This window comes from Bombina bombina, chromosome 5 (assembly GCF_027579735.1).
Source record: "Bombina bombina isolate aBomBom1 chromosome 5, aBomBom1.pri, whole genome shotgun sequence".
Taxonomy (NCBI): Eukaryota; Metazoa; Chordata; class Amphibia; order Anura; family Bombinatoridae; genus Bombina; species Bombina bombina.
Window position 1 is genome coordinate 1,137,045,811 of NC_069503.1, and position 27,579 is coordinate 1,137,073,389.

The 27,579-nt window shown below is 39.2% G+C and overlaps 1 protein-coding gene across 1 annotated transcript in view; it reads right to left on the reverse strand.

Annotated features, from left to right (window-relative positions):
* The window catches only part of LOC128661190 (ranBP-type and C3HC4-type zinc finger-containing protein 1), a gene marked incomplete in the record, with an annotated part of 490,387 nt that overhangs the window by 58,694 nt on the left and 404,114 nt on the right, over positions 1 to 27,579 (reverse strand). Inside the window, 1 exon segment of the mRNA XM_053715433.1 lies at positions 1,706 to 1,866. Within this exon segment, the coding sequence (XP_053571408.1) occupies positions 1,706 to 1,866 (161 nt within the window).

Consider the following 27,579-nt stretch of genomic DNA (forward strand, 5'->3'; position numbering starts at 1 on the left):
CATAAACAGTGTTCCCTCTAAGTCCAGAGGGGCCCAGCAGTGAAACAGTTAAAAGGACACTAAACCCACATTTTTTTCTTTCAAGATTCAGACAGAGCAGCAATTTTAGCAACTTTCTAATTTACTCCTATTAGCAATTTTTCTTCATTCTCTTGGTATCTTTATTTGAAAAAAGAAGGAATGAAAGCTTAGGAGCTTAGGTCCAGCACCTGGCTAGCGCTTGCTGAATGCTAAATGTACCCACCAATCAGTAAGCGCTACCCAGGGTGCTGAATCAAAGATGGGCCAGCTTGTAAGCTTACATTTCTGCTTTTTTCAAATAAAGATGCCAAGAGAACGAATAAAAATTAATAGGAGTAAATTAGAACGTTTCTTAAAATTGCTGCTCTGAATCATGAAAGAAAAAAAAATGGGCTTAGTGTCCCTTTAATTAGAGCAATTAGCAAACTCTACACAATGCAGACTGCAAGGTGTGGTTCCCTTAACTGTTTCAGTGCTGGGCCACTCACAAAACTGGCCCTAGGGGACACTAATCATAAAAAATGCTGATAATAAAAATTATAATAAAATAAGTCATTTGAAAAGCCTATTAAAAAAAACATGAACAAATTAAACATTCTTGGATAAAGAGACTAATTTAAAGGGCCATAATACCCAAATCTTTAAACACTTGAAAGTGATGCAGCATAGCTGTAAACAGCTGACTAGAAAATATCTCTTGAACATCTCTATGTAAAAAAGAAAGATATTTTACCTCAAAAGTTCCTCAGTAGCCACATCCCATTGTAAAGGATTTCTAACCAGCATTTTAGTATGTCTGTCCTGGGACAGCTTAGGGGATGAGCCTCGTGAACTCTCATATTATTTCACCAATCAGGTAAAGGAAGCTTACTATGAAATCTCATGAGAGTTAAGTCAAATCTCATGAGATCACAGTAAAAGAGTTCATGACCTCAGCACTGCTGATGCTGATTGGCTGCTGTTCATTTCTTCATTTTTTATTTTTTTTTTACCTGCAGCTGGGAGCAGCTGAGTATAACTTTTTACACAGAACTTACTCTGCTGAGCTGAGGAGATTGTGAGGTAAAATATCTTCCTTTTTTACATAGAGATGCTCAGGTGATATTTTCCTGTCAGCTTTTTACATTTATACTGCATCAGTGTAACGTGATTTAGCATATGAGTATTATGTCCCTTTAATATCAAGTGATTTAGCATATGAGTATTATGTCCCTTTAATAATGACAAAATAAAGCACAATAAAGCTTATAGAATTTTCACGCAAATGGTCCATGTTCTTGTAAATACCAACTGTAAACTCTGCTTTAATGTGCCAGGGGGAGGGGAGTGTAGAGAGCGAATGGGGAACACAGGAAGTGCAGATCAAATTGGACACAGCTGAAGTAGACAAGAAAATAAAAAAAGATTAATGCACAACAGTCTGGCACTCAAGAGGTTAACCCTGTGATACACTGAGATGGTTGTGATACTTGGCAGGATTACACTTCTCCTTAGACACAGTCACTTCCTACTAACATAGCCAAAGAAAAAGCTGCAGCTGCTTATAAAGCGTTTAGAACAGGACCCTACAACAAATAAAGGTCTTTATTTCTATGCTGCAGGCGCAGATCCAGACAATGCACGGGTATTAATAAAACGACTAGTTTCCGTGTTACTTTAGGCTGTGAGCGTGCAGTTAGCGTACCTGCAGAAGCTGTGCAGACACTCTCGGAGCAGCACCCCTTCTCCAGCAGGAACCGCTGTGTAACAGATGAGACACTCAATGGCTTCTTGGTTTGGGATCAAAACCTCATTATCCAGTTGTAGAAGATGCATAAAATTCTCTAATCTCTCTGCTTCCCGAGCCTGGAATAAAATCACACATTAGATGCGGTTTCCCATTGTATGATCTGCTTTGGATTCACCGTATAGGCTTGTCTCACCATATCACACAGTCAAGCACTTGATTTTAAAGTGACAGTAAATACTATGAGGTTTTTTTTTTTATATAAAATGAAAGTTTGCAATATATTTTCATTGTTTATTTTGCCCCTTTTAATGTAATTTAGCTCTGAAAATTGAACAATTTCTAATACTCAGAACCTGAAAAGCACCTGCTGACTTCTTAAGGCTAACTCTGTTACATGGCTGTCCCTAAGACACAGAAAAGGTTGCACTCACAAGGTAAGGTGCAAACTCTTTATTAGCTACATATATAGCAATGTTTCGGGCACCTGCGGCTTTGTCAAGCTTGAAACACTGCTATGTTTTGTAGCTGATAAAGAGTTTGCACCTTACCTTGGGAGTGCAGACATTTCTGTTTGTTTGGAACCTACAAGCTCTGAATGGCTTCACCCAGCTTGTAAGCTACTGGCTCAAGATATGATTCTACTAAAGAAGGAGAGTTTCTTATCCATATTTCTGTCCCTAAATGGCTCTAACTGATAACAACTGCAGAACACTTTATAATAACTTATGACTATGGTTAGCCTTGTTGTCTGCCGACTAAAGCCTAGATTGGCTCCTCCAAGTAGGACAAATGGTGGGCGGAGTTTTGCAATTGGAAAATAATTGCAGTAAAAAGGATGTTTTACCTCTGTGATTACCTCTCTGCAGGCTGCCCCTCAGATCTTTTGACAGACACACATTTTAGCTAATCATGCTGACTCCTAAATCACTCCACGGTCATGAGCACAATGTTATCTATATGACACACATGAACTAACGCCCTCTAGCTGTGATAAACTGCCAAAATGCACTGAGATAAGAGGCGGCCTTCAAGAGCTTAGAAATTAGTATAAGAGCCTACCTAGGTTTAGCTTTCAACAAATAATACCAAGAGAACAAAGAAAATGTAATGCTAAAAGTAAATTGGAAAGTTGTTTAAAATTAAATGTCCTATCTGAATAAAGTTTAACTTTGACTAGACTGTCCCTTTAACGTGTCCTACACAACCTGTGTATTATAGCTGCATAGCAGTTTAGCTATAGTTGCTGGGATGTTCAATGTTCAACCCTGTTTTTCAGATGCTTCTAACTTTGGAATTGTTAAAGAATATGCCTTGATATCTGGTGTCACCCTTGATGACTTAAATTGCTCACATTTTTAAATAAAAAGAAAATATATGCTTACCTGATAAATGTGTTTCTTTCCGGATATAGTGAGTCCACGGCTTCATTAATTACTGTTGGTAATACCACTCCTGGCCAGCAGGAGGCAAAGAGCACCACAGTCAAAACTGTTAAGTATCACTTCCCTTCCTACAACCCCCAGTCATTCTCTTTGCCTTCGGTGCATGGAGGAGGTGAAGTTTTTGTGTCTGAAGAAGATTGGATTTATTTAACTTCAATCAAGATTTTATTATTTAGAAAGCCAGAGTAGGTTTTCTCTGATCTTTCCTCTCAAGATTGGGTCTAGCCGTATTCCACGTTAGTCTCTTCAGTAGGGCAGTGGTGGCTTTTAAGCAGTTAGGAAAATGCAGAGAAGTCCACTTCACAAATTCCTAACATGTTGCTGCCCTGGTATAGAAAGCCAGAGTAGGTTTACTCTGTGCTTTCCTTTTCCACAGGTATCTGAGTGGCTTCCTTTCATACCGTGTGAACTGTCCTCCTGCCTTTTGTTCTTCCAGGTTTGAGAGACTGTGCACTTCAGATGGTTAAGCTGCAGCGTTACATGGGACTAATATATTCTTTGGAAGGATATTGACAGGCAGGGAGCAGGCATGTTGTGTGATAGAGACTAGGCCTAGGGGTTATTACTTTATTGGGTTTTAAGTATATACCTCTTTCTTACTGCGGGATATGGGCTATGCTAAGCAAGCTACTGGCTTTACTTTTTATATGGATGTATGTTCATACTTTATTTTGGCTGCTAACATTCACAATAGTATGTTTGGAATGAACAGCTTAGTCTCCACAGTTAAAGCGCTGTGATGTATGTATGGAGATCTCTGTTTCTCACTGCAAAATTCTTATCTATCTGAAGAAAATGACAGAAAATGTTATATGTCTAAGGACATGTGTGACCGCCATGCTTCTGTTGGAGTTAACGGTCTTCTGCCATTTGATTTCGTGGCAGGAAGGTCTGTACTTTTCTTCATTGTATGGAATCGCGCTCTTGTGTTTTCTCGTCGGCGGGTCACGTGACCCGCTTCTCCACTTAGTCTCTGACTTGGAGCGGAGTGGCATGTACTTTTATTTCTGCGTATCTGGCAGTATCACACATTTGCTAGAACGGGGATCAAATGAAAATCAGAAAATGTTTAAACTGACCTTGGTTGCGCTTCAGTTACACGGGTTACAATTCTCCTCTGATTCACAGTGGGAGAAAGTTGAAAACACAGAAAATGTTTAATCTGCTTTCCCTTAGCGCCTCAGTTAACTCTTTAGTGAGTAGAAAGCATTATTATTTGTATGCTGACCGAAGTCCACTTTTTCAAATACTTGGGTATGTTGTTAGACCCTAATCTATCTTTTGGCCTCCACATAGAAAAACTTGCATCTAAACTTTATCCAAAACTAGGTGCCCTGTACAGAAACAAATCCTGCATCAACCCTACAGTAAAGGAAAAGATGATGCCTATCATGAATTACGGGGACGTAGTATATGCACCTGCACCGCAAACTCACCTTAATAAACTTAATACATTGTATATCTCGTTCTGCCGCTTTGTGCTACAATGTAACTACAGGTCCCACCATTGTGACATGCTAAAAGAACTAAACTGGCTGTCGCTGGAATCCAGACGCACCCTCTATCTTTCCAGCCTTGTGTTTAAGTGCCTTCCTGGGAAGCTCCCACCCTACCTGAGCAGAATGCTCTCCCCGGCTATTCCCACCTCCTATAACCTCCGATCCGATAACAGCACATTATTTAGCGTGCCTCAATACAAAAAGAAAGCAGCTCGATCCTCCTTTTCCTACAGAGAACCACAGTTATGGAACGACCTCCCGCACACTTTAAAACCTTCCCCATACCTAATATCCTTTAAGAGATCCCTCTCTACATATCTCAAAACAGAATGCACCTGTCATGGTTGATTATATATTTCCTACCTGTTCTATGTAAAAATTTTGCATATATTGTGTATTATTATTGTCTTTGTATTTTATTGTACCCTATTGTATCAATGCAATGTTTTGTGAACCCAGGACATACTTGAAAACGAGAGAAATCTCAATTTATCCTTCCTGGTAAAATATTTTATAAATAAATAAATGCTCCCGTTTCCTCATATGGATCATGTATTGAGAAGCGCAACCATGATTATGCAAACTTCACTTTAGGAGCACTATCTGAGCCAGTACATAGCATATTTACATATTACCTATTTAAATGTTAAACAAAATCATTTTTTATTTTTTTTCTGTTTTGTTATATTTTGAAGCACAAATTGTTTCTTCATGCATGTCTGTGCTGCTTGTTTAGCTATAACATATAGAGATAGTTTATTGCCCGCTGAACCCAATGTCTCTTAGAATGATGCTGTTCAGGCAATGCCACAGTTGTCCCCTCAAAAGTCCCAAGACTCAATGGCGTCACATACAGTGCCCTGCGGTTCCTCTTAATCTCCTGGACTCACCATATCTTAGGAAAGAAAGGCAATTTTCTTTATCTCTTAACATTGGAAGTGATAAGACAAACATAGGGCAAAAAGCATTGCACCAATCTTAAAGGACCAGTCAACACTGAAGATTTACATAATCAACAAATGCAAGATAACAAGACAATGCAATAGCACTTAGTCTGAACTTCAAATGAGAAGTAGATTTTTTTTCTGACAATTTTAAAAGTTATGTCTTTTTCCACTCCCCCTGTACCATGTGACAGCCATCAGCCAATCACAAATGCATACACGTACCATGTGACAGCAATCAGCCATTCACAAATGCATACACACTTATTCTTGCACATGCTCAGTAGAAGCTGGTGACTCAAAAAGTTTAAATATAAAAAGACAGTGCACATTTTGTTAATATAAGTCAATTGGAAAGTTGTTTAAAATTGCATGTTCTATCTGAATAATGAAAGTTTCATTTTGATTAAGTGTCCCTTTAATGAAGTTTGGCATGCAGATGTATTTTATTGTCTAGTGGGTCTGTTTTTGTTTGGTGAAAAAGGGAGCAGAAGATTTTGAGATATAAAGGTTTAGAGTGCCTTACTTTACTATAAAGCCCCATATGTCATGCCTGCTCAGTAAAAGCAAACAGCTAAAAAAATAAGTGATACTGTTTAGTAACAATTTAGCAGCAGAGGTTTGTGGGATTTGTAGTCTCAGATACTGATCTGTATGTTGTAGTCTAAAGGGCACTGAGTACCTACATGTTCCTGTAGCATAAACACACACACACCTCATATATGAACACAAATATACATTTTTATAATAAAAAAAACCCCAGGAAATTCAATGAGAAAATACATTAATGGGAATTCTGAAATTAAAGGAACAGTCTAATCAAAATTAAACTTTCATGATTCAGATAGGGCATGCAATTTTAAATAACTTTCCAATTTACTAATATCATCACATTTGTTTTGTTTTCTTGGTATTCTTAGTTGAAAGTTAAACCTAGGTAGGCTCATAAGCAAATTTTTAAAGCACTTAAAGGCCACCTCAACGCATTTTTTCACAGCTAGACAGTGCTAGGTTATGTGTGCCATACAGATACATTGTGCTCTCTTGTAGAGTTATTTAGGAGTCAGCACTGAATGGCTAAAATAAAAGTCTATTAAAAGAACAGAAATAAGGGGGGCAGAGGTTTAGATATATGGTAATGACAGAGGTAAAAAGTATATTAAAGGGACAGTCTACTCCAGAATTTTTATTGTTTAAAATGATACATAATCCTTTTATTACCCACTCCCCAGTTTTGCATAATCAACACAGCTATATTAATACACTGTTTACCTCTGTGATAACCTTGTATCTAAGCCTCTGCAGAATGTCCACTTATTTCAGTTCTTTTGACAGACTTGCATTTTAGACAATCAGTGCGGACATAAATAACTACACAGGAGCGAACACGTTATCTATATGGCACACATGAACTAGTGTTGTCTAGCTGTAAAAAACAATAAATGCACTGAGATAAGAGGTGGCCTTCAAGGGCCTAGAAATAAGCATATGAGTCTACATAGATTTAGCTTTCAACAAAGAATACCAAGAGAACAAACGGTGATAAAAGAAAATTGGAGAGTTGTTTAAAATTGTATGCTCTATCTGAATCATGAAAGTTTAATTTTGACTTAAAGGGACATTAAACACTTTGAGATATTAATATGTTTAATTATATGTAGTAAATCAGCTTTGCAATATATTTTCATTATTTATTTTAATCATATAATTTAATTCTAAATACCTGTTAAAAGTGGAATTGCAGGAACAGCTGTTTTCCCCACAGTCATCGGTTGCACATTCTAGTAAGATATTTATAACTGTTCCTAATTGTCCTAAGCAGAAGAAGAAACCTAAGTTACAATATGGCGGCGCGCACTGCTTTATGGACATTAAAACTTTACCTTTATTTTTTCAATATTTAAAGGAACAGTAAAGTCCAAATTAAACTTTCATGGTTTAGATAGGGCATGCAATTTTACACAACTTCCCACTTTACATTTATCATTAAATTTGCTTTGTTCTTTTGGTACAAAAAGTAAAACCTAGGTAGGCTCATATGCTAATTAGTAAGCCCTTGAAGCCTGCCTCTTATGAATGCATTTGACAGTTTTTCACAGTTAGAGGGTGTTAGTTCATGTGTGCCATATAGATACCATTGTGTTCACTCCCTTGGAATTACTTATGATTGGCATTGATTGGCTAAAATTCATGTATGTCAAAAGAACTGAGATAAGGGGCAGTCTGCAGAGGCTTAGATACAAGGTAATCACAGAGGTAAAAAGTATATAATATAACTGAGATAAGCAGTCTGCAGAGGCTTAGATACACGGTAATCACAGAGGTAAAAAGTATATTAATATAACAGAGTTGTTTATAGAACACTGGGGAATGGGTAATTAAGGGATTATCTATCTTTTTTCTTTTACATAGTCTTTTATTGAGGTTTTGCGCAAAGAATACATACACTGAATGTCAAATAGCTAATGTAACAGGAAATCAGGTAAACACTGGATACTGGTGTACATAAGTCAGGTAAACACTGGATACTGATGTACATAAGTCAGGTAAACACTGGATACTGGTATATATAAGTCTGGTAAACACTGGATACTGGTGTACATAAGCCAGGTAAACACTGGATACTTGTGTACATAAGTCAGGTAAACACTGGATACTGATGTACATAAGTCAGGTAAACACTGGATACTGGTGTACATAAGTCAGGTAAAAACTGGATACTGATGTACATAAGTGAAACAATAATTGAATCAACAGACTTCATAAACCTCCATTTTACAATAGTACTAGCGTAATGAATTGACTACTTATCTGGTCACTCAAGGACCACTTGGGTAATTAAGGGATTATCTATCTTTTTTCTTTTACATAGTCTTTTATTGAGGTTTTGCGCAAAGAATACATACAGTGAATGTCAAATAGCTAATGTAACAGGAAATCAGGTAAACACTGGATACTGGTGTACATAAGTCAGGTAAACACTGGATACTGGTGTACATAAGTCAGGTAAACACTGGATACTGATGTACATAAGTCAGGTAAACACTGGATACTGGTATACATAAGTCAGGTAAACACTGGATACTGGTGTACATAAGTCAGGTAAACACTGGATACTGGTATACATAAGTCAGGTAAACACTGGATACTGGTGTACATAAGTGAAACAATAATTGAATCAACAGACTTCATAAACCTCCATTTTACAATAGTACTAGCGTAATGAATTGACTACTTATCTGGTCACTCAAGGACCACTTGATTTAGGAGATCATAATGCTTATGGTAGCCATACTAGGAGCTGTTTTTGGGCCCAATGCTATTCAAAAGAATATAAATATTTCTGGTCAATTGCAAACACAATGCATAATAAGATAATAAAGATAAATTTGTGATATTTAGAAGTGTAAGTGAGCATAGTAATTAGCTAGTAAACATAATATATAAACATAATCTACACAACACTAAGTTTAATGTATTGTCCTTACAAACAAGTCTCATGACAACCCATATGATGTGCGAGAAGGAATGATTATAATTGGAACAAGTGAAGAAATACTTAAAATTTAACTAAGGTTTACCCCCATAAGTGTAATTTTCAACCTATTTATGTAACTTTAAGGCCTACATGTATACATTTAAAAGACAGAATCTGATATACTGCTCTTGAGAGAGAGGTTACTTTCCCCTGGTATAAGATGTTATGGACCACGGTCTTAAAGGGACACTGAACCCAATTTTTTTCTTTCGTGATTCAGAGCATGACATTTTAAGCAACTTTTTAATTTACTCCTATTATCAAATTTTCTTCATTCTCTTGGTATCTTTATTTGAAATGCAAGAACGTAAGTTTAGATGCCGGCCCATTTTTGGTGAGCAACCTGGGTTGTTCTTGCTGATTGGTGGCAAGAGAACGAAGAAAAATTGATAATAGGAGTAAATTAGAAAGTTGCTTAAAATTGCATGTTCTATCACGAAAGTAAAAAATTTGGGTTCAGTGTCCCTTTAAATATAGGCTAGAAAGGCAATTATGTAGTTACTAATCATTAGAAGATAATGTTTCTGATAGCATATTCAATGTAAGCCAGTATCTTCGATTTGCTATAGTCAGATGTTAGGTATTTAGGGGATAGAGTGAACTGGCACTACCTGTAGAGCTATATATGTGACTATGCTATGATCTCGGTAGCTAGGGCATATGTAAATGATGACTCTCTAAGTCCCTCTCTTGAAGCTCTGAAGCAACAAGGTCTATGATATTTCCCTCATGTCCCACTGTCCCAGCCGCAGACAGTAGGGCTGTCTCTGAGAGTGATCGAGTGGCCTTATATGCTCTATAACCTAATGATTAGCCCTTATCAACAAGCAGGCCTAATTATGTTGTATTATAATAAGTACGCCTCTGAATAGAACCTAAATGTTCATATTGGCCATTTGCAGTAATAGCTGTGAAGGTACCTGTAAGTAACATTAAATAAGCTACATATATATCATAGATATTTGATATTTAATTTTGTAGCTAAAAATCCAATGTAGTATGAGATGGTCTTGGCTGGGTGCGACACCCCCCTTCTTCCTGGTTACAATACATCCAAATAAGAACAAAGGAATGGAACATATGGCCTATATATGGGCTTCCTGCCCAAGATGAGTAATGAACTCACAGGCCCCCTGTGAAGTTATAGACGGTCCGTCTGTGGGAATGGTTACATCTACAAACATGTCAGGGGATCCAGCTGTCCTCATGTAAGTGCTAAATTGTCCCTGCTGAGTTACAATACACAAAATATCCCACTTTCCAGACTGGTAAAAACTTAGATTTTAAATAGCAGAATGTATACTTAAAAAGTCATATAACTGATTTGTCTATAATTTTCAAATCTATTTAAAATACTCAAATAACACATATGTATATATGTATTGATCTGGGACATACTACATTAAATAAATATTTGCTGTATTGAATAACTACTACATTGGTATATACAAATACTGACCCATTGATTTCAAGATAAACACATTTTTCTCTGTTTTCCAGAAATCTAGTGAAAATTACAGGAATAACTGATGTGGAGATGAGATCTCTAAATAAGTATTAGACTAATTTCAAAACAATATCGGTTTCTTTGTTTTTCAGACAAGATGTCCCATGAATAGTAGTCATAAACACAGATATATGTGGATATTTTCTATTTTAACATAGAAATTGATAAAATACTGGTGTTTGGTGTCAAATTATACATTTTCTGTTATGCTAAATGAAATACAGATGCTGACAAAAGAAATTTATTAATGCAAAAAGTTATGGTAGTTTAAATAATAACAATATAAGGAGATTTTTGGAATGTAGCAAAAATGAATGATAAGACTATATTTATGGTCGTCTGCTGCCCCCTAGGAGATTAGAAATGGTATGACAGCCAAATAAATTGTCTATTAGAACACAACTTGAGTCAATCAGGGAGGTGGCTCCCAGATAACCAATCAATGCTAAGCATCCGAAGGACTAATCCGAAAAGACAAGCACCGTGGGCGTAACCAAAAACAGATCACCAATGATTAGATATAAGAAAAGCTGAATGCAAGAAAAAGGGGGTCTTTGGTCTTTTGTCTGCTGAAAATGGTGATTGATAACTGGCTGCCATACTTGGGGACACAATCACTTAGGCAAGGAATTGAGACTAACTTCTTGATCCATGCAAATAACTTTTCTTCATATGAGGTGATCTGAACATACTTGAAAAATATTGGAATATTAAATTGGCTCATGTTGGTAATGTATGAACGCTATAATTTGATATTTTAAAGCAAATACATTCATTAGTGCTGCAATCAAACTGCAGTAAACAGATTTAAAAGGTACTTTGTATTTTAGCTTGCACTCATAATTCTGGGTGGTTTAAAACTAATAACACTATTAGTTAAAGAAAGAGATGTGTAGTGTCAAAAATAAATAACTACACGAAAGACAGGGATTTCAGCATCCACATTTTTATTTTGGGTCATAATGCCCAACTAAGCATAAATGTCTAGAAATTTTTTTTCAGTGCAGTATTGTTCCTACAAACATGTAACGGGTTAGCAAACAAATAAATAACCTTTAGCTATGCACAGGAGCTATATCAAATCAGTACATAGGATGCGTTATGCTAAGTATCTTGAAACAAAAGTCTGAGACCTATGCCTATTTATGTACAAAATAACCTATACCGCAAACAACACCTCCACCAGAGGTTGGCATGCAAGAATTTGCACAAATCAGCCAACTTAGTATACCGTGAGGATCTATGTTTGAGTGACACACCTCTATATTGAGTAAATAGAAAACAGTGAATGTCATAAGTTTGCAAATTCAGATAATTCAACCAAAATTGCATATAGGTCACCAAAACAAAATTAAATACATAGATAGAGCATGCTCTAAAAGGTAGATTTGGACCGGAAGGTACCCAACAACACCATTTCAGAGGGCACCACTATTTATCATAGTTTCTGGTGTCATGAAAAATAAATAGGATCTATGTTAGGTCCCCCACTCCAAGGTCCTAAATGTACCGATATATAGTTGCAACTTAGAATAGGGAGGATACAGAATAAAACAAACAGTATTGCACAGTATGTTAAAGTTCTCCTGACAAGGGAGCTACTGTGAACCGTATCCTATTTCCAGGAGCACAGTACAGATGAGATAGCAGTTCCTAAACTTTCCGGTTTGCCAAAATACCTTTTGTTAATACCGTCCATATAAGACAGAATATGTTGCTTTTAACAGGTTAGCCATATATTTACGTGTGCAGAGGGGTAAGAAATTCCATCCCTCCGTTCCAATAACACACGGCATGAGTTAGCACAAAACACCAAGGTTCCGAAAGTTAGATCTTATGTATCTTAATTGAAACCGCCAACATTTGTTTCCTCCAGGTGCAACATAGTATCAAACTTGTTTGTCTCAAGGCCAAGCCATCAGCTCCATGTACGTCACTTGCCAATTTTTTCTAGACATTTATGTTTAGTTGGGCATTATGACCCAAAATAAAAATTTGGATGCTGAAATCCCTGTCTTTCGTGTAGTTATTTATTTTTGACACTACACATCTCTTTCTTTAACTAATAGTGTTATAAAATGTAAAGGGTCTGCATTATAATCCTGTATATGAGGTTTAAACTAGGTCAATTACCATACCTGGTGTATTTCTTACTATTTTTACAGCCTGACTCCCCTATTCATGTATATATTTAGGTTTAAAACTAATCTTTTGTTTGCCAAGTAATTTATAACTGTAACCATATAAATATATTTTAGAATTTACCTTATTGCTGCTAAAGAATTTATTTAATCTCAGATAACTTGGCATAGAAATTGACTGTTAAAGTATATTGTTCTATTGTTTAACTAAGCACGGTTAAAGTTAGTGAACACTACCCTCGTATCTCATTATGATATTTAATATGCAACTCCGATTTGAGAGACTATGTGATTAAGGTAATTTTTATTATCTTTGCATAGCATATTATAACAGTTTAAACGTGTATAGTTTGATTCATATCTGGTTTTCTATAAATATAATTCAATGTGTCTATAAATTTTAACTAATATAAAGAATTTAGGAATTTACATTAATTTTATTGTTTGGTATATGCATTTTTATTGGGGGTTTATTTTAAAGAATAATTATTAAATATATTGTATTATAACCCGGCCATATACTGACATAGCATATATGAGTAGTTCTATGTACATAAAAACATACAATAATATTAAGCTATATCCTGACTGCTACTTGAAGCAGTGTCAGCATCCATAGTACTGGTCAGGAGAAGGAAAACAAACTAATTAGAGGGGTACGATTTAACTACAGTCACACTGGATACTCTAAAGATGAGTAGTTAAAAGTAATCCGACCTCCCAGCTATGTGGTCAGCACAGGGATATGTGGGGCAAATCTGCCAGGGTCCCATTGTGATTCTCCAACAAGCAGCTACTGTCGATACCTTCTTTGCCATTGAACAGTGCAATTTTTAGGTGCTAAGTTGCCGCTGCATTGTTGCTTCAAAATACAGGGCCATTGTGTGAGCTCTGGTAGGTGAGAGCCAGATGGAGTTTCCCTGCGAGGGCTATCTGCATCTCTCACTTTCTGTTGTGCAAGTGGTAGTCTTCTGCCAAAGAGATGTACAGTTCAAAGTCTGCCTCAATATCTAGCTTGTTGGTATAGAGAGCGTCAGACACTTGCACTGCGAAGGAAACAGCTTCAGTCTTATTTGTCTCTTGCGAGATTGTATGGACCCAGTTCAGGTGCTTTTGCTTGTCATGCTTCACCGGGGCATCACAGTAATTATAGGATATAGATATAGGTTCCCTTGTGGAGGTGGGGGAAAATGCAAGTCGGATCACTGAGATGAGTGTTGCCATATGGGTATCTACCCGTTCTATGAGCAAAGGCAATCAGATCCCTAGGGTCAGTCGCCATGTTAGAGGTAAGGTTTCAAAGTTTTTTCACTCATGCGGGTATCTTAGTAGTTGTTGGTGTTCTAATGCTGGGAATGGTAGCAGGTAAGCACTGCTCTACTCTGTTACTTATTTAACCGAGGGGGTGGTGTGGAGATGTAGTGAGCCTGTATCTGCCAACAGTCTGGATAGGGTCCAGTTGATGCAATCTCAAAAATAGAAGTATCATGAAGCTCCGAATCTACTCCTTAGTTGGCTCGTCAAGTTGCAAAGCAAGATGCAGAGTTTGTGAGGAGATAACCGGCTAATTATTATGTGTTTGAGGAGCTTCACGTTTTTGCTGCTGAATATGGCTGCGGTCAAGACACGCTCCCCCGGGATTATCTATATTTTTAAATAATAAATTTTTTGGTGTTTACTGTCCCTTTAACGCCGTTAGGATGTCGTAATCCGTCCGAATTTTGCTGGGCTTTAGCGCCGAAGGACGGAATACAATGTCCTAATCGCTTCCCTGATGAGATCGCGGTCTGGAGGGTGTGCCTAGCATCATAGGGACGCCCCCCCTGACACAATCCCACCATTAAAATCTCGTGATCACGTGCACGATCATGAGATATCAATATTTTTACATCGAAACAGTTGTTCTGATGTAGACACGTTAACCACGACACAAAAGGGTTAAACAACCAATATTATTTGAGAAAAATAATTATTCTGATCATTCTCAGGTTAAGCTTTGGTCTGAACACAACATTCTATCAATGATTTATTTAGTGTTTAATGTCTCTTTAAGTGACCCCTTAACTTATTTAGTCTTATGAACAGATGTAATCAAATGAGGTTATACGGATGACAGGTGAGATAGCACAGTGAGCCAGAGAGAAGTTTAACCCCTTCACCCAATCGGACGTATATATAAGTTGTGCGGTACTATGGCTATCGTACGACACAACTTATATATACGTCCTAGCTTCAGGCATCTGCCGCATCTGGAGCCGGAGCGCGATTGGTGCTCCAGCTCCATATGAGGGCAGATGCCTGATCGTTAAAGATGCTGTGTGTTTAACCATCTGTAACTATCTTCTGCTGGTGCGGTGGGAGGTGTGGGCGGCTCAGCAGTGGAGGGGGAGGAAAGGGAGTGGGAGGGCCCTACACTACAGAAAAAAAGTAAAGGGACAGGGAGGGATGGGGCAGCTACACTACAGAAAATGGGATGTGGGGTGCCCTAACAAAGGATCGCGGGAGGTGGGAGACACACTACACTACAGAAAATAAAATAAATAAAACAGCTGCCAGTAAGATGGCGCCTAATAGGTAAAGGGGGGGAGGTTTGGAGAGCTGTTTGGGGGGGTGGAATCCTACACTGCAGAAAATATGTGTATATACTGTGTATATATATATATTTTAAAAAAATCATGTCTGCTAGTACCTAAGATGGCGGTGACCAGTGTGTGTGTGTGTGTGTGTGTTTGTGTGTGTGTGTGTGGGGGGGGGGTCAGAGAGCTGTTTGGGAGGGATCAGGGGTTGGGAAGTGTAAGATGGGAGGGTAATCTCCACACTAAAGCTACAATTTACCTTTTAAGCTACCTAATTAACCCCTTCACTGCCAGGAATTGTGGTGCGCAGCTGCAATTAGTGGCCTTTTAATTATCAAAAAGCAATGGCAAAGCCATATATGTCTGCTATTTCTGAACAAAAGGGGGATCCCAGATAAACTTTTGCGCCATGATTGCACAAGCAGTATGTAAATAATTTTAGTGAGAAATCAAAGGGACATTATACACTAGATTTTTCTTTGCATAAATATTTTGTAGATGATCCATTTATATAGCCTATACCGTTTTTTTTATTTTTTTTAACTGTATAGTTTTGCTTATTTTTAAATAACCAATATAACCAAGCACAAACGTTTTAGAAGTAGACTGTTGTCTATCTACTCAAGCTTGCTCCTGTTTGTGTAGAGTTTTTTCATATGCAGCGGAAGGGAGGGTGTGCTGTTTATGCTTGCCATACCATTTCAGTGGGTGTCCCAGCCTCATGTTTTCAACTGTGCTAAACTGGGAGCTCCTAAGTCAGTTTTTAAAAGGTTTTATACTTTTTAGCTCAGCATCTGTGCATATTTTTCTTTATAGTAGTGTCTATTACATGCAGTTATATGTAAATTGCTGTATACTGTCCCTTTAAGAAATGGTAGCAATGATTTTATAATAAATTAAAAAATATAGGTCAGAAAGTGCTTCTTAGAAAGACTGGTATCTACAAGTTAGTTATAGTGGAATGTAGGATAATCTGGAACTTGGTTTAACTAAGACACACCAGGAAGCGCACAGCTGAGAAGCCGTCTCTCACACAGTGACCCAGTCTGTATAAAGGTTTGTGGTTCACGCTGCTACGAACTTAGGTTCTCAGAAATCAGAATGTGGCTTTTCTAATTTCCCTGCTTGAAAAACTACACTAGTTGGTAATAAATAATTTTATGTCAGGAGAGACAGTTTCTCACTCTTGTCTAATAAAATGTCCTAAATTGATATGAAATCCTTTGTGATTCAGAGAAAACAGTTTCCAATTGATTTTCATTATCCGGTTTGCTTCATTCTCATGGTATTCTTTGTGTAAGAGATACATAGATAGGGTTATGGCAGGGAATAGTACTGTAATTCAGTGCTCGTGTAAATAGATAACATTCTTACAAAACTGATGCTAGTGCTCCACACGTGCATGCTCCTGAGCTTCCACCCATGTTTCTCAACAAAAACACAATTTATGCTTACCTGATAAATGTATTTCTCTTGTGGTGTATCCAGTCCACGGATCATCCATTACTTGTGGGATATTCTCATTCCCAACAGGAAGTTGCAAGAGGACACTCACAGCAGAGCTGTCTATATAGCTCCTCCCCTAACTGCTATATCCAGTCATTCGACCGAAAACACGCAGAGAAAGGAGAAACCATAGGGTGCAGTGGTGACTGTAGTTTAAATGAAAAAATTACCTGCCTTAAAATGACAGGGCGGGCCGTGGACTGGATACACCACAAGAGAAATAAATTTATCAGGTAAGCATAAATTGTGTTCTCTCTTGTAAGGTGTATCCAGTCCACGGATCATCCATTACTTGTGGGATACCAATACCAAAGCTAAAGTACACGGATGAAGGGAGGGACTTAAACGGAAGCTACCACTGCCTGTAAAACCTTTCTCCCAAAAATAGCCTCCGAAGAAGCAAAAGTATCAAATTTGTAGAATTTTGAAAAAGTACGAAGCGAAGACCAAGTTGCCGCCTTGCAAATCTGTTCAACAGAAGCCTCATTTTTAAAGGCCCAAGTGGAAGCCACAGCTCTAGTAGAATGAGCTGTAATCCTTTCAGGAGGCTGCTGGCCAGCAGTCTCATAGGCTAAGCGGATTATGCTTCTTAGCCAAAAAGAAAGAGAGGTTGCCGAAGCCTTTTGACCTCTCCTCTGTCCAGAGTAGACAACAAACAAAGCAGATGTTTGATAAAAATCTTTAGTAGCTTGTAAGTAAAACTTTATTACACAATCTGGACGTGGTTCGTGCTTTAGACGTTCCTTCTTTGAAGAAGGATTAGGACACAAGGATGGAACAACAATCTCTTGATTGATATTCTTGTTAGATACCACCTTAGGTAAAAACCCAGGTTTGGTACGCAGGACTACCTTATCCGTATGGAAGATCAGATAAGGAGAATCACATTGTAAAGCAGATAACTCGGAGACTCTACGAGCCGAGGAAATAGCTACCAAAAACAGAACTTTCCAAGATAAAAGTTTGATATCTATGGAATGAAGAGGTTCAAACGGAACTCCTTGAAGAACCTTAAGAACCAAATTTAAGCTCCATGGGGGAGCAACAGGTTTAAACACAGGCTTGATTCTAACCAAAGCCTGACAAAATGCCTGAACGCCTGGAACATCTGCCAGACGCTTGTGCAAAAGAATAGACAGAGCAGAAATCTGTCCTTTTAAGGAACTAGCTGACAATCCTTTTTCCAAACCATCTTGTAGAAAAGATAATATCCTGGGATATCCTAACCCTTGGATTCACACCAATAAAGATATGTACGCCATATTTTATGGTAAATTTTCCTGGTGACAGGCTTTCGTGCCTGTATTAAGGTATCAATGACTGACTCGGAGAAGCCAGGCTTTGATAAAATCAAGCGTTCAATCTCCAGGCAGTCAGTCTCAGAGAAATTAGATTTGGATGGTTGAAAGCACCCTAAAGTAGAAGGTCCTGTCTCAGAGGCAGAGTCCATGGTGGAAAGGATGACATGTCCACCAGATCTGCATACCAGGTCCTGCGTGGCCATGCAGGCGCTATCAAAATCAATGATGCTCTCTCCTGCTTGACCTTGGCAATCAGTTGAGGGAGCAGAGGAAACGGTGGAAACACATAAGCCAGGTTGAAAGACCAGGGCGCTGCTAGAGCATCTATTAGCGTCGCCTTGGGATCCCTGGACCTGGATCCGTAACAAGGAAGCTTGGCGTTCTAGCGAGACGCCATGAGATCCAGTTCTGGTTTGCCCCAACGATGAATCAATTGTGCAAACACCTCCGGATGGAGTTCCCACTCTCCCGGATGAAAAGTCTGACGACTTAAAAAATCCGCCTCCCAGTTCTCTACACCTGGGATATGGATAGCTGATAGGTGGCAAGAGTGAGTCTCTGCCCAGCGAATTATCTTTGAGACTTCTAACATCGCTAGGGAACTTCTTGTTCCCCCTTGATGGTTGATGTAAGCCACAGTCGTGATGTTGTCCGACTGAAATCTGATGTACCTCAGAGTTGCTAACTGAGGCCAAGCCTGAAGAGCATTGAATATCGCTCTTCCAGAATATTTATTGGAAGGAGTGTCTCCTCCTGAGTCGACGATCCCTGAGCCTTCAGGGAGTTCCAGACTGCACCCCAACCTAGAAGGCTGGCATCTGTTGTTACAATTGTCCAATCTGGCCTGCGAAAGGTCATACCTTTGGACAGATGGACCAGAGATAGCCACCAGAGAAGAGAATCCCTGGTCTCTTGATCCAGATTTAGTAGAGGGGACAAATCTGTGTAATCCCCGTTCCACTGACTGAGCATGCATAGTTGCAGCGGTCTGAAATGTAGGCGTGCAAACGGCACTATGTCCATTGCCGCTACCATTAAGCCGATTACTTCCATGCACTGAGCCACCGAAGGGCGCGGAATGGAATGAAGAACACGGCAGGAATTTAGAAGCTTTGATAACCTGGACTCAGTCAGGTAAATTTTCATTTCTACAGAATCTATCAGAGTCCCTAGGAAGGAAACTCTTGTGAGTGGGGATAGAGAACTCTTTTCCTCGTTCACTTTCCACCCATGCGATCTCAGAAATGCCAGTACTACGTCCGTATGAGACTTAGCAATTTTGAAGTTTGAATCCTGTATCAGGATGTCGTCTAAATAAGGGGCCACTGCTATGCCCCGCGGCCTTAGGACCGCCAGAAGCGACCCTAGAACCTTCGTAAAGTTTCTTGGGGCTGTAGCTAATCCAAAGGGAAGAGCTACAAACTGGTAATGCCTGTCTAGAAAGGCAAACCTGAGAAACCGATGATGATCTTTGTTATCGGAATGTGAAGATAAGCATCCTTTAAATCCACTGTAGTCATATATTGACCCTCCTGGATCATAGGTAGGATGGTACGAATAGTTTCCATCTTGAATGATGGAACTCTGAGGAATTTGTTTAAGATCTTTAGATCCAAAATTGGTCTGAAGGTTCCCTCTTTTTTGGGAACCACAAACAGATTTGAGTAAAAACCCTGTCCCTGTTCCTCCTTTGGAACTGGATGGATCACTCCCATAACTAGGAGGTCTCGTACACAGTGTAAGAATGCCTCTCTCTTTATCTGGTTTGCAGATAATTGTGAAAGGTGAAATCTCCCTTTTGGGGGCGAAGCTTTGAAGTCCAGAAGATATCCCTGGGATATAACTTCCAACACCCAGGGATCCTGTACATCTCTTGCCCACGTCTGGGCGAAGAGCGAAAGTCTGCCCCCTACTAGATCCGTTACCGGATAGGGGGCCGTTCCTTCATGCTGTCTTAGAGGCAGCAGCAGGCTTTTTAGCCTGCTTACCTTTGTCCCAGGTCTGGTTTGGTCTCCAGACCGTCTTGGACTGAGCAAAAGTTCGCTCTTGTTTGCATTAGAGGAAGTTGATGCCGCACTTGCCTTGAAGTTTCGAAAGGCACGAAAATTAGACTGTTTGGCCCTTGATTTCGGCCTGTCCTGAGGAAGGGCATGACCTTTTCCTCCAGTGATATCAGCAATAATCTCCTTCAAACCAGGCCCGAATAGGGTCTGCCCCTTGAAGGGAAAGTTAAGCAGCTTAGATTTTGAAGTCATGTCAGCTGACCATGATTTAAGCCATAGCGCCCTGCGCACCTGTATAGCAAAACCAGAATTCTTAGCCGTTAGTTTAGTCAAATGAACAATGGCATCAGAAAACAAAGGAATTGGCTAGCTTAAGTGCTCTAAGCTTGCCAAGTATGTCATCCAATGGAGTCGCTACCTGTAAAGCCTCTTCCAGAGACTCAAACCAGAACGCCGCAGCAGCAGTGACAGGAGCAATGCATGCAAGGGGCTGTAGGATAAAACCTTATTGAATAAACATTTTCTTAAGGTAACCTTCTAATTTTTTATCCATTGGATCTAAAAAAAGCACAACTGTCCTCTACAGGGATAGTAGTACGCTTTGCTAAAGTAGAAACTGCTCCCTCCACCTTAGGAACTGTCTGTCATAAGTCCCGTGTGGTGGCGTCTATTGGAAACATTTTTCTAAAAATAGGAGGGGAAGAGAACGTCACACCTGGTCTATCCCATTCCTTATTAATAATTTCTGTAAACCTTTTAGGTATTGGAAAAACATCAGTACACACCGGCATTGCATAGTATTTATCCAGTCTACACAATTTCTCTGGCACTGCAATTGTATCACAGTCATTCAGAGCAGCTAAAACCTCCCTGAGAAACACGCGGAGGTGTTCAAGCTTAAATTTAAATGTAGAAATATCAGAATCAGGTTGCATCATCTTTCCTGAGTCAGAAACATCACCCACAGACTGAAGCTCTCCTTCCTCAGCTTCTGCATATTGTGAGGCAGTATCAGACATGGTTCTTAAAGCGTCAGTATGCTCTGCATTTCGTCTAACCCCAGAGCTATCTCGCTTACCTCTAAATTCAGGTAGTCTGGCTAATACCGCTGACAGTGTATTATCCATGACTGCCGCCATGTCTTGTAAAGTAATCGATATGGGCGCCCTAGATGTACTTGGCGCCATTTGAGCGTGAGTCCCTTGAGCGGGAGTCAAAGGATCTGACACGTGGGGAGAGTTAGTCGGCATAACTTCCCCCTCGTCAGATTCCTCTGGTGATAAATTTTTTTAAAGACAGAATATGATCTTTATTGCTTAAAGTGAAATCAGTACATTTGGTACACATTCTAAGAGGGGGTTCCACCATGGCTTTTAAACATAATTAACAAGGAGTTTCCTCTATGTCAGACATGTTTGTACAGACTAGCAATGAGATTAGCAAGCTTGGAAAACACTTTAACAAGCAAATATAAAAAACCGTACTGTGCCTTTAAGAGAAACAAATTTTGTCAAAATTTGAAAAACAGTGAAAAAAGGCAGTAAATCAAACAAAATTTTTACAGTGTATGTAATAAGTTAACAGAGCATTGCACCCACTTGCAAATGGATGATTAACCCCTTAATTAAAAAACGGATCAAAAAAACGATATAGACTTTTTTTAACAGACACAACAAACTGCCACAGCTTGCTGTGGCCCTACCTTCCCCAATAAACGACTTTGGAAAGCCTTTGAGCCCTTTAGAGATGTCCTATAGCATATAGGGGACTCCTGAGGGAAGCTGGATGTCACAGTTTGTAATTTTAACTGCAACAACTGTAACTTTTATACTACAACAGTGGAAAGCCTCAGGAAACTGTTTCTAGGCAAAATTTAAGCCAGCCATGTGGAAAAAACTAGGCCCCAATAAAGTTTTATCACCAAAGCATATATAAAAACGATTAAACATGCCAGCAAACGTTTTATATTGCAATTTTACCCTTAGTATTACCCCTGAGAGTAAGCATGATACCAGTCGCTATTAAATCACTGTATTCAGGCTTAACTTACATTAATCCGGTATCAGCAGCATTTTCTAGCATTTTCCATTTCTAGAAAAAATTGTAACTGCACATACCTCATAGCAGAGTAACCTGCACGCCATTCTCCCGCTGAAGTTACCTCTCTCCTCAGACATATGTGAGAACAGCAATGGATCTTAGTTACAACCTGCTAAGATCATAGAAAACTCAGGCAGATTCTTCTTCTATTTACTGCCTGGGATAAAATAGTACCATTTAAAATAACAAACTTTTGATTGAAGATAAAAAACTAACTATATTTCACCACTCTCTCTTACTACCTCCATGCGTGTTGAGAGTTGCAAGAGAATGACTGGATATGGCAGTTAGGGGAGGAGCTATATAACAGCTCTGCTGTGGGTGTCCTCTTGCAACTTCCTGTTGGGAATGAGAATATCCCACAAGTAATGGATGATCCGTGGACTGGATACACCTTACAAGAGAAAGTTACTAAGAAAAAGAAGAAAATTTGATAATAGAAGTAAATAAAAATGTATTTTTTACACTGTATAGTCTCCCTGAATCCCGAAACAAAGATGTGGGTTTCATGATCCTTTAGGCACACAAATGAACATGCTTTATAAATGATCCTTTAGGCACACAAATGAACATGCTTTATAAATGATCCTTTAGACACACAAATGAACATGCTTTATAAATGATCCTTTAGGCACACAAATGAACATGCTTTATAAATGATTCCTTTAGGCACACAAATGAACATGCTTTATAAATGATTTCTTTAGGCACACAAATGAACATGCTTTATAAATGATTTCTTTAGGCACACAAATGAACATGCTTTATAAATGATTTCTTTAGGCACACAAATGAACATGCTTTATAAATGATTTCTTTAGGCACACAAATGAACATGCTTTATAATCGATCCTTTAGGCACACAAATGAACATGCTTTATAAATGATTCCTTTAGGCACACAAATGGACATGCTTTATAAATGATTTCTTTAGGCACACAAATGAACATGCTTTATAAATGATTTCTTTAGGCACACAAATGAACATGCTTTATAAATGATTTCTTTAGGCACACAAATGAACATGCTTTATAAATGATTTCTTTAGGCACACAAATGAACATGCTTTATAAATGATTTCTTTAGGCACACAAATGAACATGCTTTATAAATGATTTCTTTAGGCACACAAATGAACATGCTTTATAAATGATTTCTTTAGGCACACAAATGAACATGCTTTATAAATGATTTCTTTAGGCACACAAATGAACATGCTTTATAAATGATTTCTTTAGGCACACAAATGAACATGCTTTATAAATGATTTCTTTAGGCACACAAATGAACATGCTTTATAAATGATTTCTTTAGGCACACAAATGAACATGCTTTATAAATGATTTCTTTAGGCACACAAATGAACATGCTTTATAAATGATCCTTTAGGCACACAAATGAACATGCTTTATAAATGATTTCTTTAGGCACACAAATGAACATGCTTTATAAATGATTTCTTTTCTGCATATGATGGATTTCTGGTTATGTCGTTCATGCAATTTGAATTAGTGGGCAATACCAGTGTACGCAGTTGTTATAAAAACATTGTACTATACATTTATTATATATTTTACTCTTTGTTGTTTGCTATAAAACACAGTTGAAAACTATACTTTCACTACCCCTGAGAGGTTGGCGTGTATCCATCAAGCTTAAAGGGGGTAAATGTGGAGTTTAGCGTCCCAAATTATGTAACCATGTTATAAATTAAGCAGAAGGGAATCCCCCCGTGGGGGCAAATGATGTAACCATGTTATAAGGGAAGGAGAAGGGAATCCCCCCGTGGGGGCAAATTATGTAACCATGATCTAAAGGAAGCAGAAGGGAATCCCCCCGTGGGGGCAAATGATGTAACCATGATCTAAAGGAAGCAGAAGGGAATCCCCCCGTGGGGGCAAATGATGTAACCATGTTATAAGGGAAGGAGAAGGGAATCCCGCCATGGGGGCAAATTATGTAACCATGTTATAAGGGAAGGAGAAGGGAATCCCATCATGGGGGCAAATGATGTAACCATGATCTAAAGGAAGGAGAAGGCAATCCCGCCGTGGGGGCAAATTATGTAACCATGATCGAAAGGAAGGAGAAGGCAATCCCGCCGTGGGAGCAAATGATGTAACCATGTTATAAGGGAATGAGAAGGGAATCCCGCCACGGGGGCATATTATGTAACCATGTTATAAGGGAATGAGAAGGGAATCCCGCCATGGGGGCAAATTATGTAACCATATTATAAGGGAAGGAGAAGAGAATCCCGCCATGGGAGCAAATTATGTAACCATGGTATAAGAGAAGAAGGGAATCCCACCGTGGAGGCAAATGATGTAACCATGATCTAAGGGAAGGAGAAGGGAATCCCGCCATGGGGCAAATTATGTAACCATGTTATAAGGGAATAAGAAGGGAATCCCGCCATGGGGGCAAATTATGTAACCATGATCTAAAGGAAGGAGAAGGAAATCCCGCCGTGGGAGCAAATGATGTAACCATGTTATAAGGGAATGAGAAGGGAATCCCGCCATGGGGGCATATTATGTAACCATGTTATAAGGGAATGAGAAGGTAATCCCGCCATGGGGGCAAATTATGTAACCATGTTATAAGGGAATGAGAAGGGAATCCCGCCATGGGGGCATATTATGTAACCATGTTATAAGGGAAGGAGAGGAGAATCCTGCCATGGGGGCAAATTATGTAACCATGTTATAAGGGAAGGAGAAGGGAATCCCGCCATGGGGGCAAATTATGTAACCATGTTATAAGGGAAGGAGAATGGAATCCCGCCATGGGGCAAATTATGTAACCATGTTATAAGGGAAGGAGAAGGGAATCCCACCATGGGGGCAAATGATGTAACCATGATCTAAAGGAAGGAGAAGGCAATCCCGCCGTGGGGGCAAATTATGTAACCATGATCTAAAGGAAGGAGAAGGCAATCCTGCCGTGGGAGCAAATGATGTAACCATGTTATAAGGGAATGAGAAGGGAATCCTGCCATGGGTGCAAATTATGTAACCATGTTATAAGGGAATGAGAAGGGAATCCCACCATGGGGGTAAATTATGTAACCATGTTATAAGGTAATGAGAAGGGAATCCCGCCATGGGGGCAAATTATGTAACCATGTTATAAGGGAAGGAGAAGAGAATCCTGCCATGGGGGGAAATTATGTAACCATGTTATAAGGGAATGAGAAGGGAATCCCGCCAGGGGGGGAAATTATGTAACCATGATCTAAAGGAAGGAGAAGGAAATTCCGCCGTGGGAGCAAATGATGTAACCATGTTATAAGGGAATGAGAAGGGAATCCCGCCATGGGGGCATATTATGTAACCATGTTATAAGGGAATGAGAAGGGAATCCTGCCATGGGGGCAAATGATGTAACCATGTTATAAGGGAATGAGAAGGGAATCCCGCTATGGGGGCATATTATGTAACCATGTTATAAGGGAAGGAGAAGAGAATCCTGCCATGGGTGCAAATTATGTAACCATGTTATAAGGGAATGAGAAGGGAATCCCGCCATGGGGGCATATTATGTAACCATGTTATAAGGGAATGAGAAGGGAATCCCGCCATGGGGGCATATTATGTAACCATGTTATAAGGGAAGGAGAAGAGAATCCCGCCATGGGGGCATATTACGTAACCATGTTATAAGGGAATGAGAAGGGAATCCCAATATGGGGCAAATTATGTAACCATGTTATAAGGGAAGGAGAAGAGAATCCCGCCGTGGGGGCAAATTATGTAACCATATTATAAGGGAAGGAGAAGAGAATCCCACCGTGAGGGCAAATTATGTAATCATGTTATAAAGGGAAGGAGAAGGGAATCCCGCCATGGGGGCAAATTATGTAACCATATTATAAGGGAATGAGAAGGGAATCCCGCCATGGGAGCAAAATATGTAACCATGGTATAAGAGAAGAAGAGAATCCCGCCGTGGGGGCAAATTATGTAACCATATTATAAGGGAAGGAGAAGAGAATCCCGCCATGGGAGCAAATTATGTAACCATGGTATAAGAGAAGAAGGGAATCCCACCGTGGAGGCAAATGATGTAACCATGATCTAAGGGAAGGAGAAGGGAATCCCGCCATGGGGGCAAATTATGTAACCATGATCTAAAGGAAGGAGAAGGAAATCCCGCCGTGGGAGCAAATGATGTAACCATGTTATAAGGGAATGAGAAGGGAATCCCGCCATGGGGGCATATTATGTAACCATGTTATAAGGGAAGGAGAAGAGAATCCTGCCATGGGGGCAAATGATGTAACCATGTTATAAGGGAATGAGAAGGGAATCCCGCCATGGGGGCATATTATGTAACCATGTTATAAGGGAATGAGAAGGGAATCCCGCCATGGGGGCATATTATGTAACCATGTTATAAGGGAAGGAGAAGAGAATCCTGCCATGGGGGAAAATGATGTAACCATGTTATAAAGAGAAGGAGAAGGGAATCCCGCCATGGGAGCAAAATATGTAACCATGTAATAAGGGAAGGAGAAGGGAATCCCGCCGTGGGGGCAAATTATGTAACCATGTTATAAGGGAAGAAGGGAATCCCACCGTGGGGGCAAATTATGTAACCATGTTATAAGGGAAGGAGAAGGGAATCCCGCCGTGGGGGCAAATTATGTAACCATGTTATAAGGGAAGAAGGGAATCCCGCCGTGGGGGCAAATTATGTAACCCTATTATAAGGGAAGGAAATGGGAATCCCACCTTGTGTGTGTGGGGGGGACGACACACACCATATATAGGTTCCGAGCAGTTGTGGAACCCGGGGCAGGTGTTGGAACAGATTGCTCTGTTCCAATATCTGGCCCGGGCGCTGCACCCACCTCTGGGAACCTATACATGGTCCCCCCCTCACGTTTTACCTTTCTGAAGTAATTTCCATGTCCGGCCAATGCACTGGTACCGGGTAAAGTATATTGAGAATATGTGGATGTGAGCCAAAAGAAATCTCAGAAGACAATTCTGAACAAGCAGAGCATTGTTCTCGTGGTATTTTCATGAATTTGTGTTCAGAACTTCCATATGCAATTTAAATGTCTTTGGAACATTTCTTAAGTTATTTTGCAAAATATTATTTTTAAATAAAATATTACATGGTTACATAATTTTGGAAGCTAAACTCCACATTTACCTAAAGGGGCATAAACCCATTTTTGTCCTTTCATGATAGAGCTTGTGATTTTAAACAACTTTCCAATTTGCTTCTATTATTTAATTTGTTTTGTTCTCTTGATATCCTT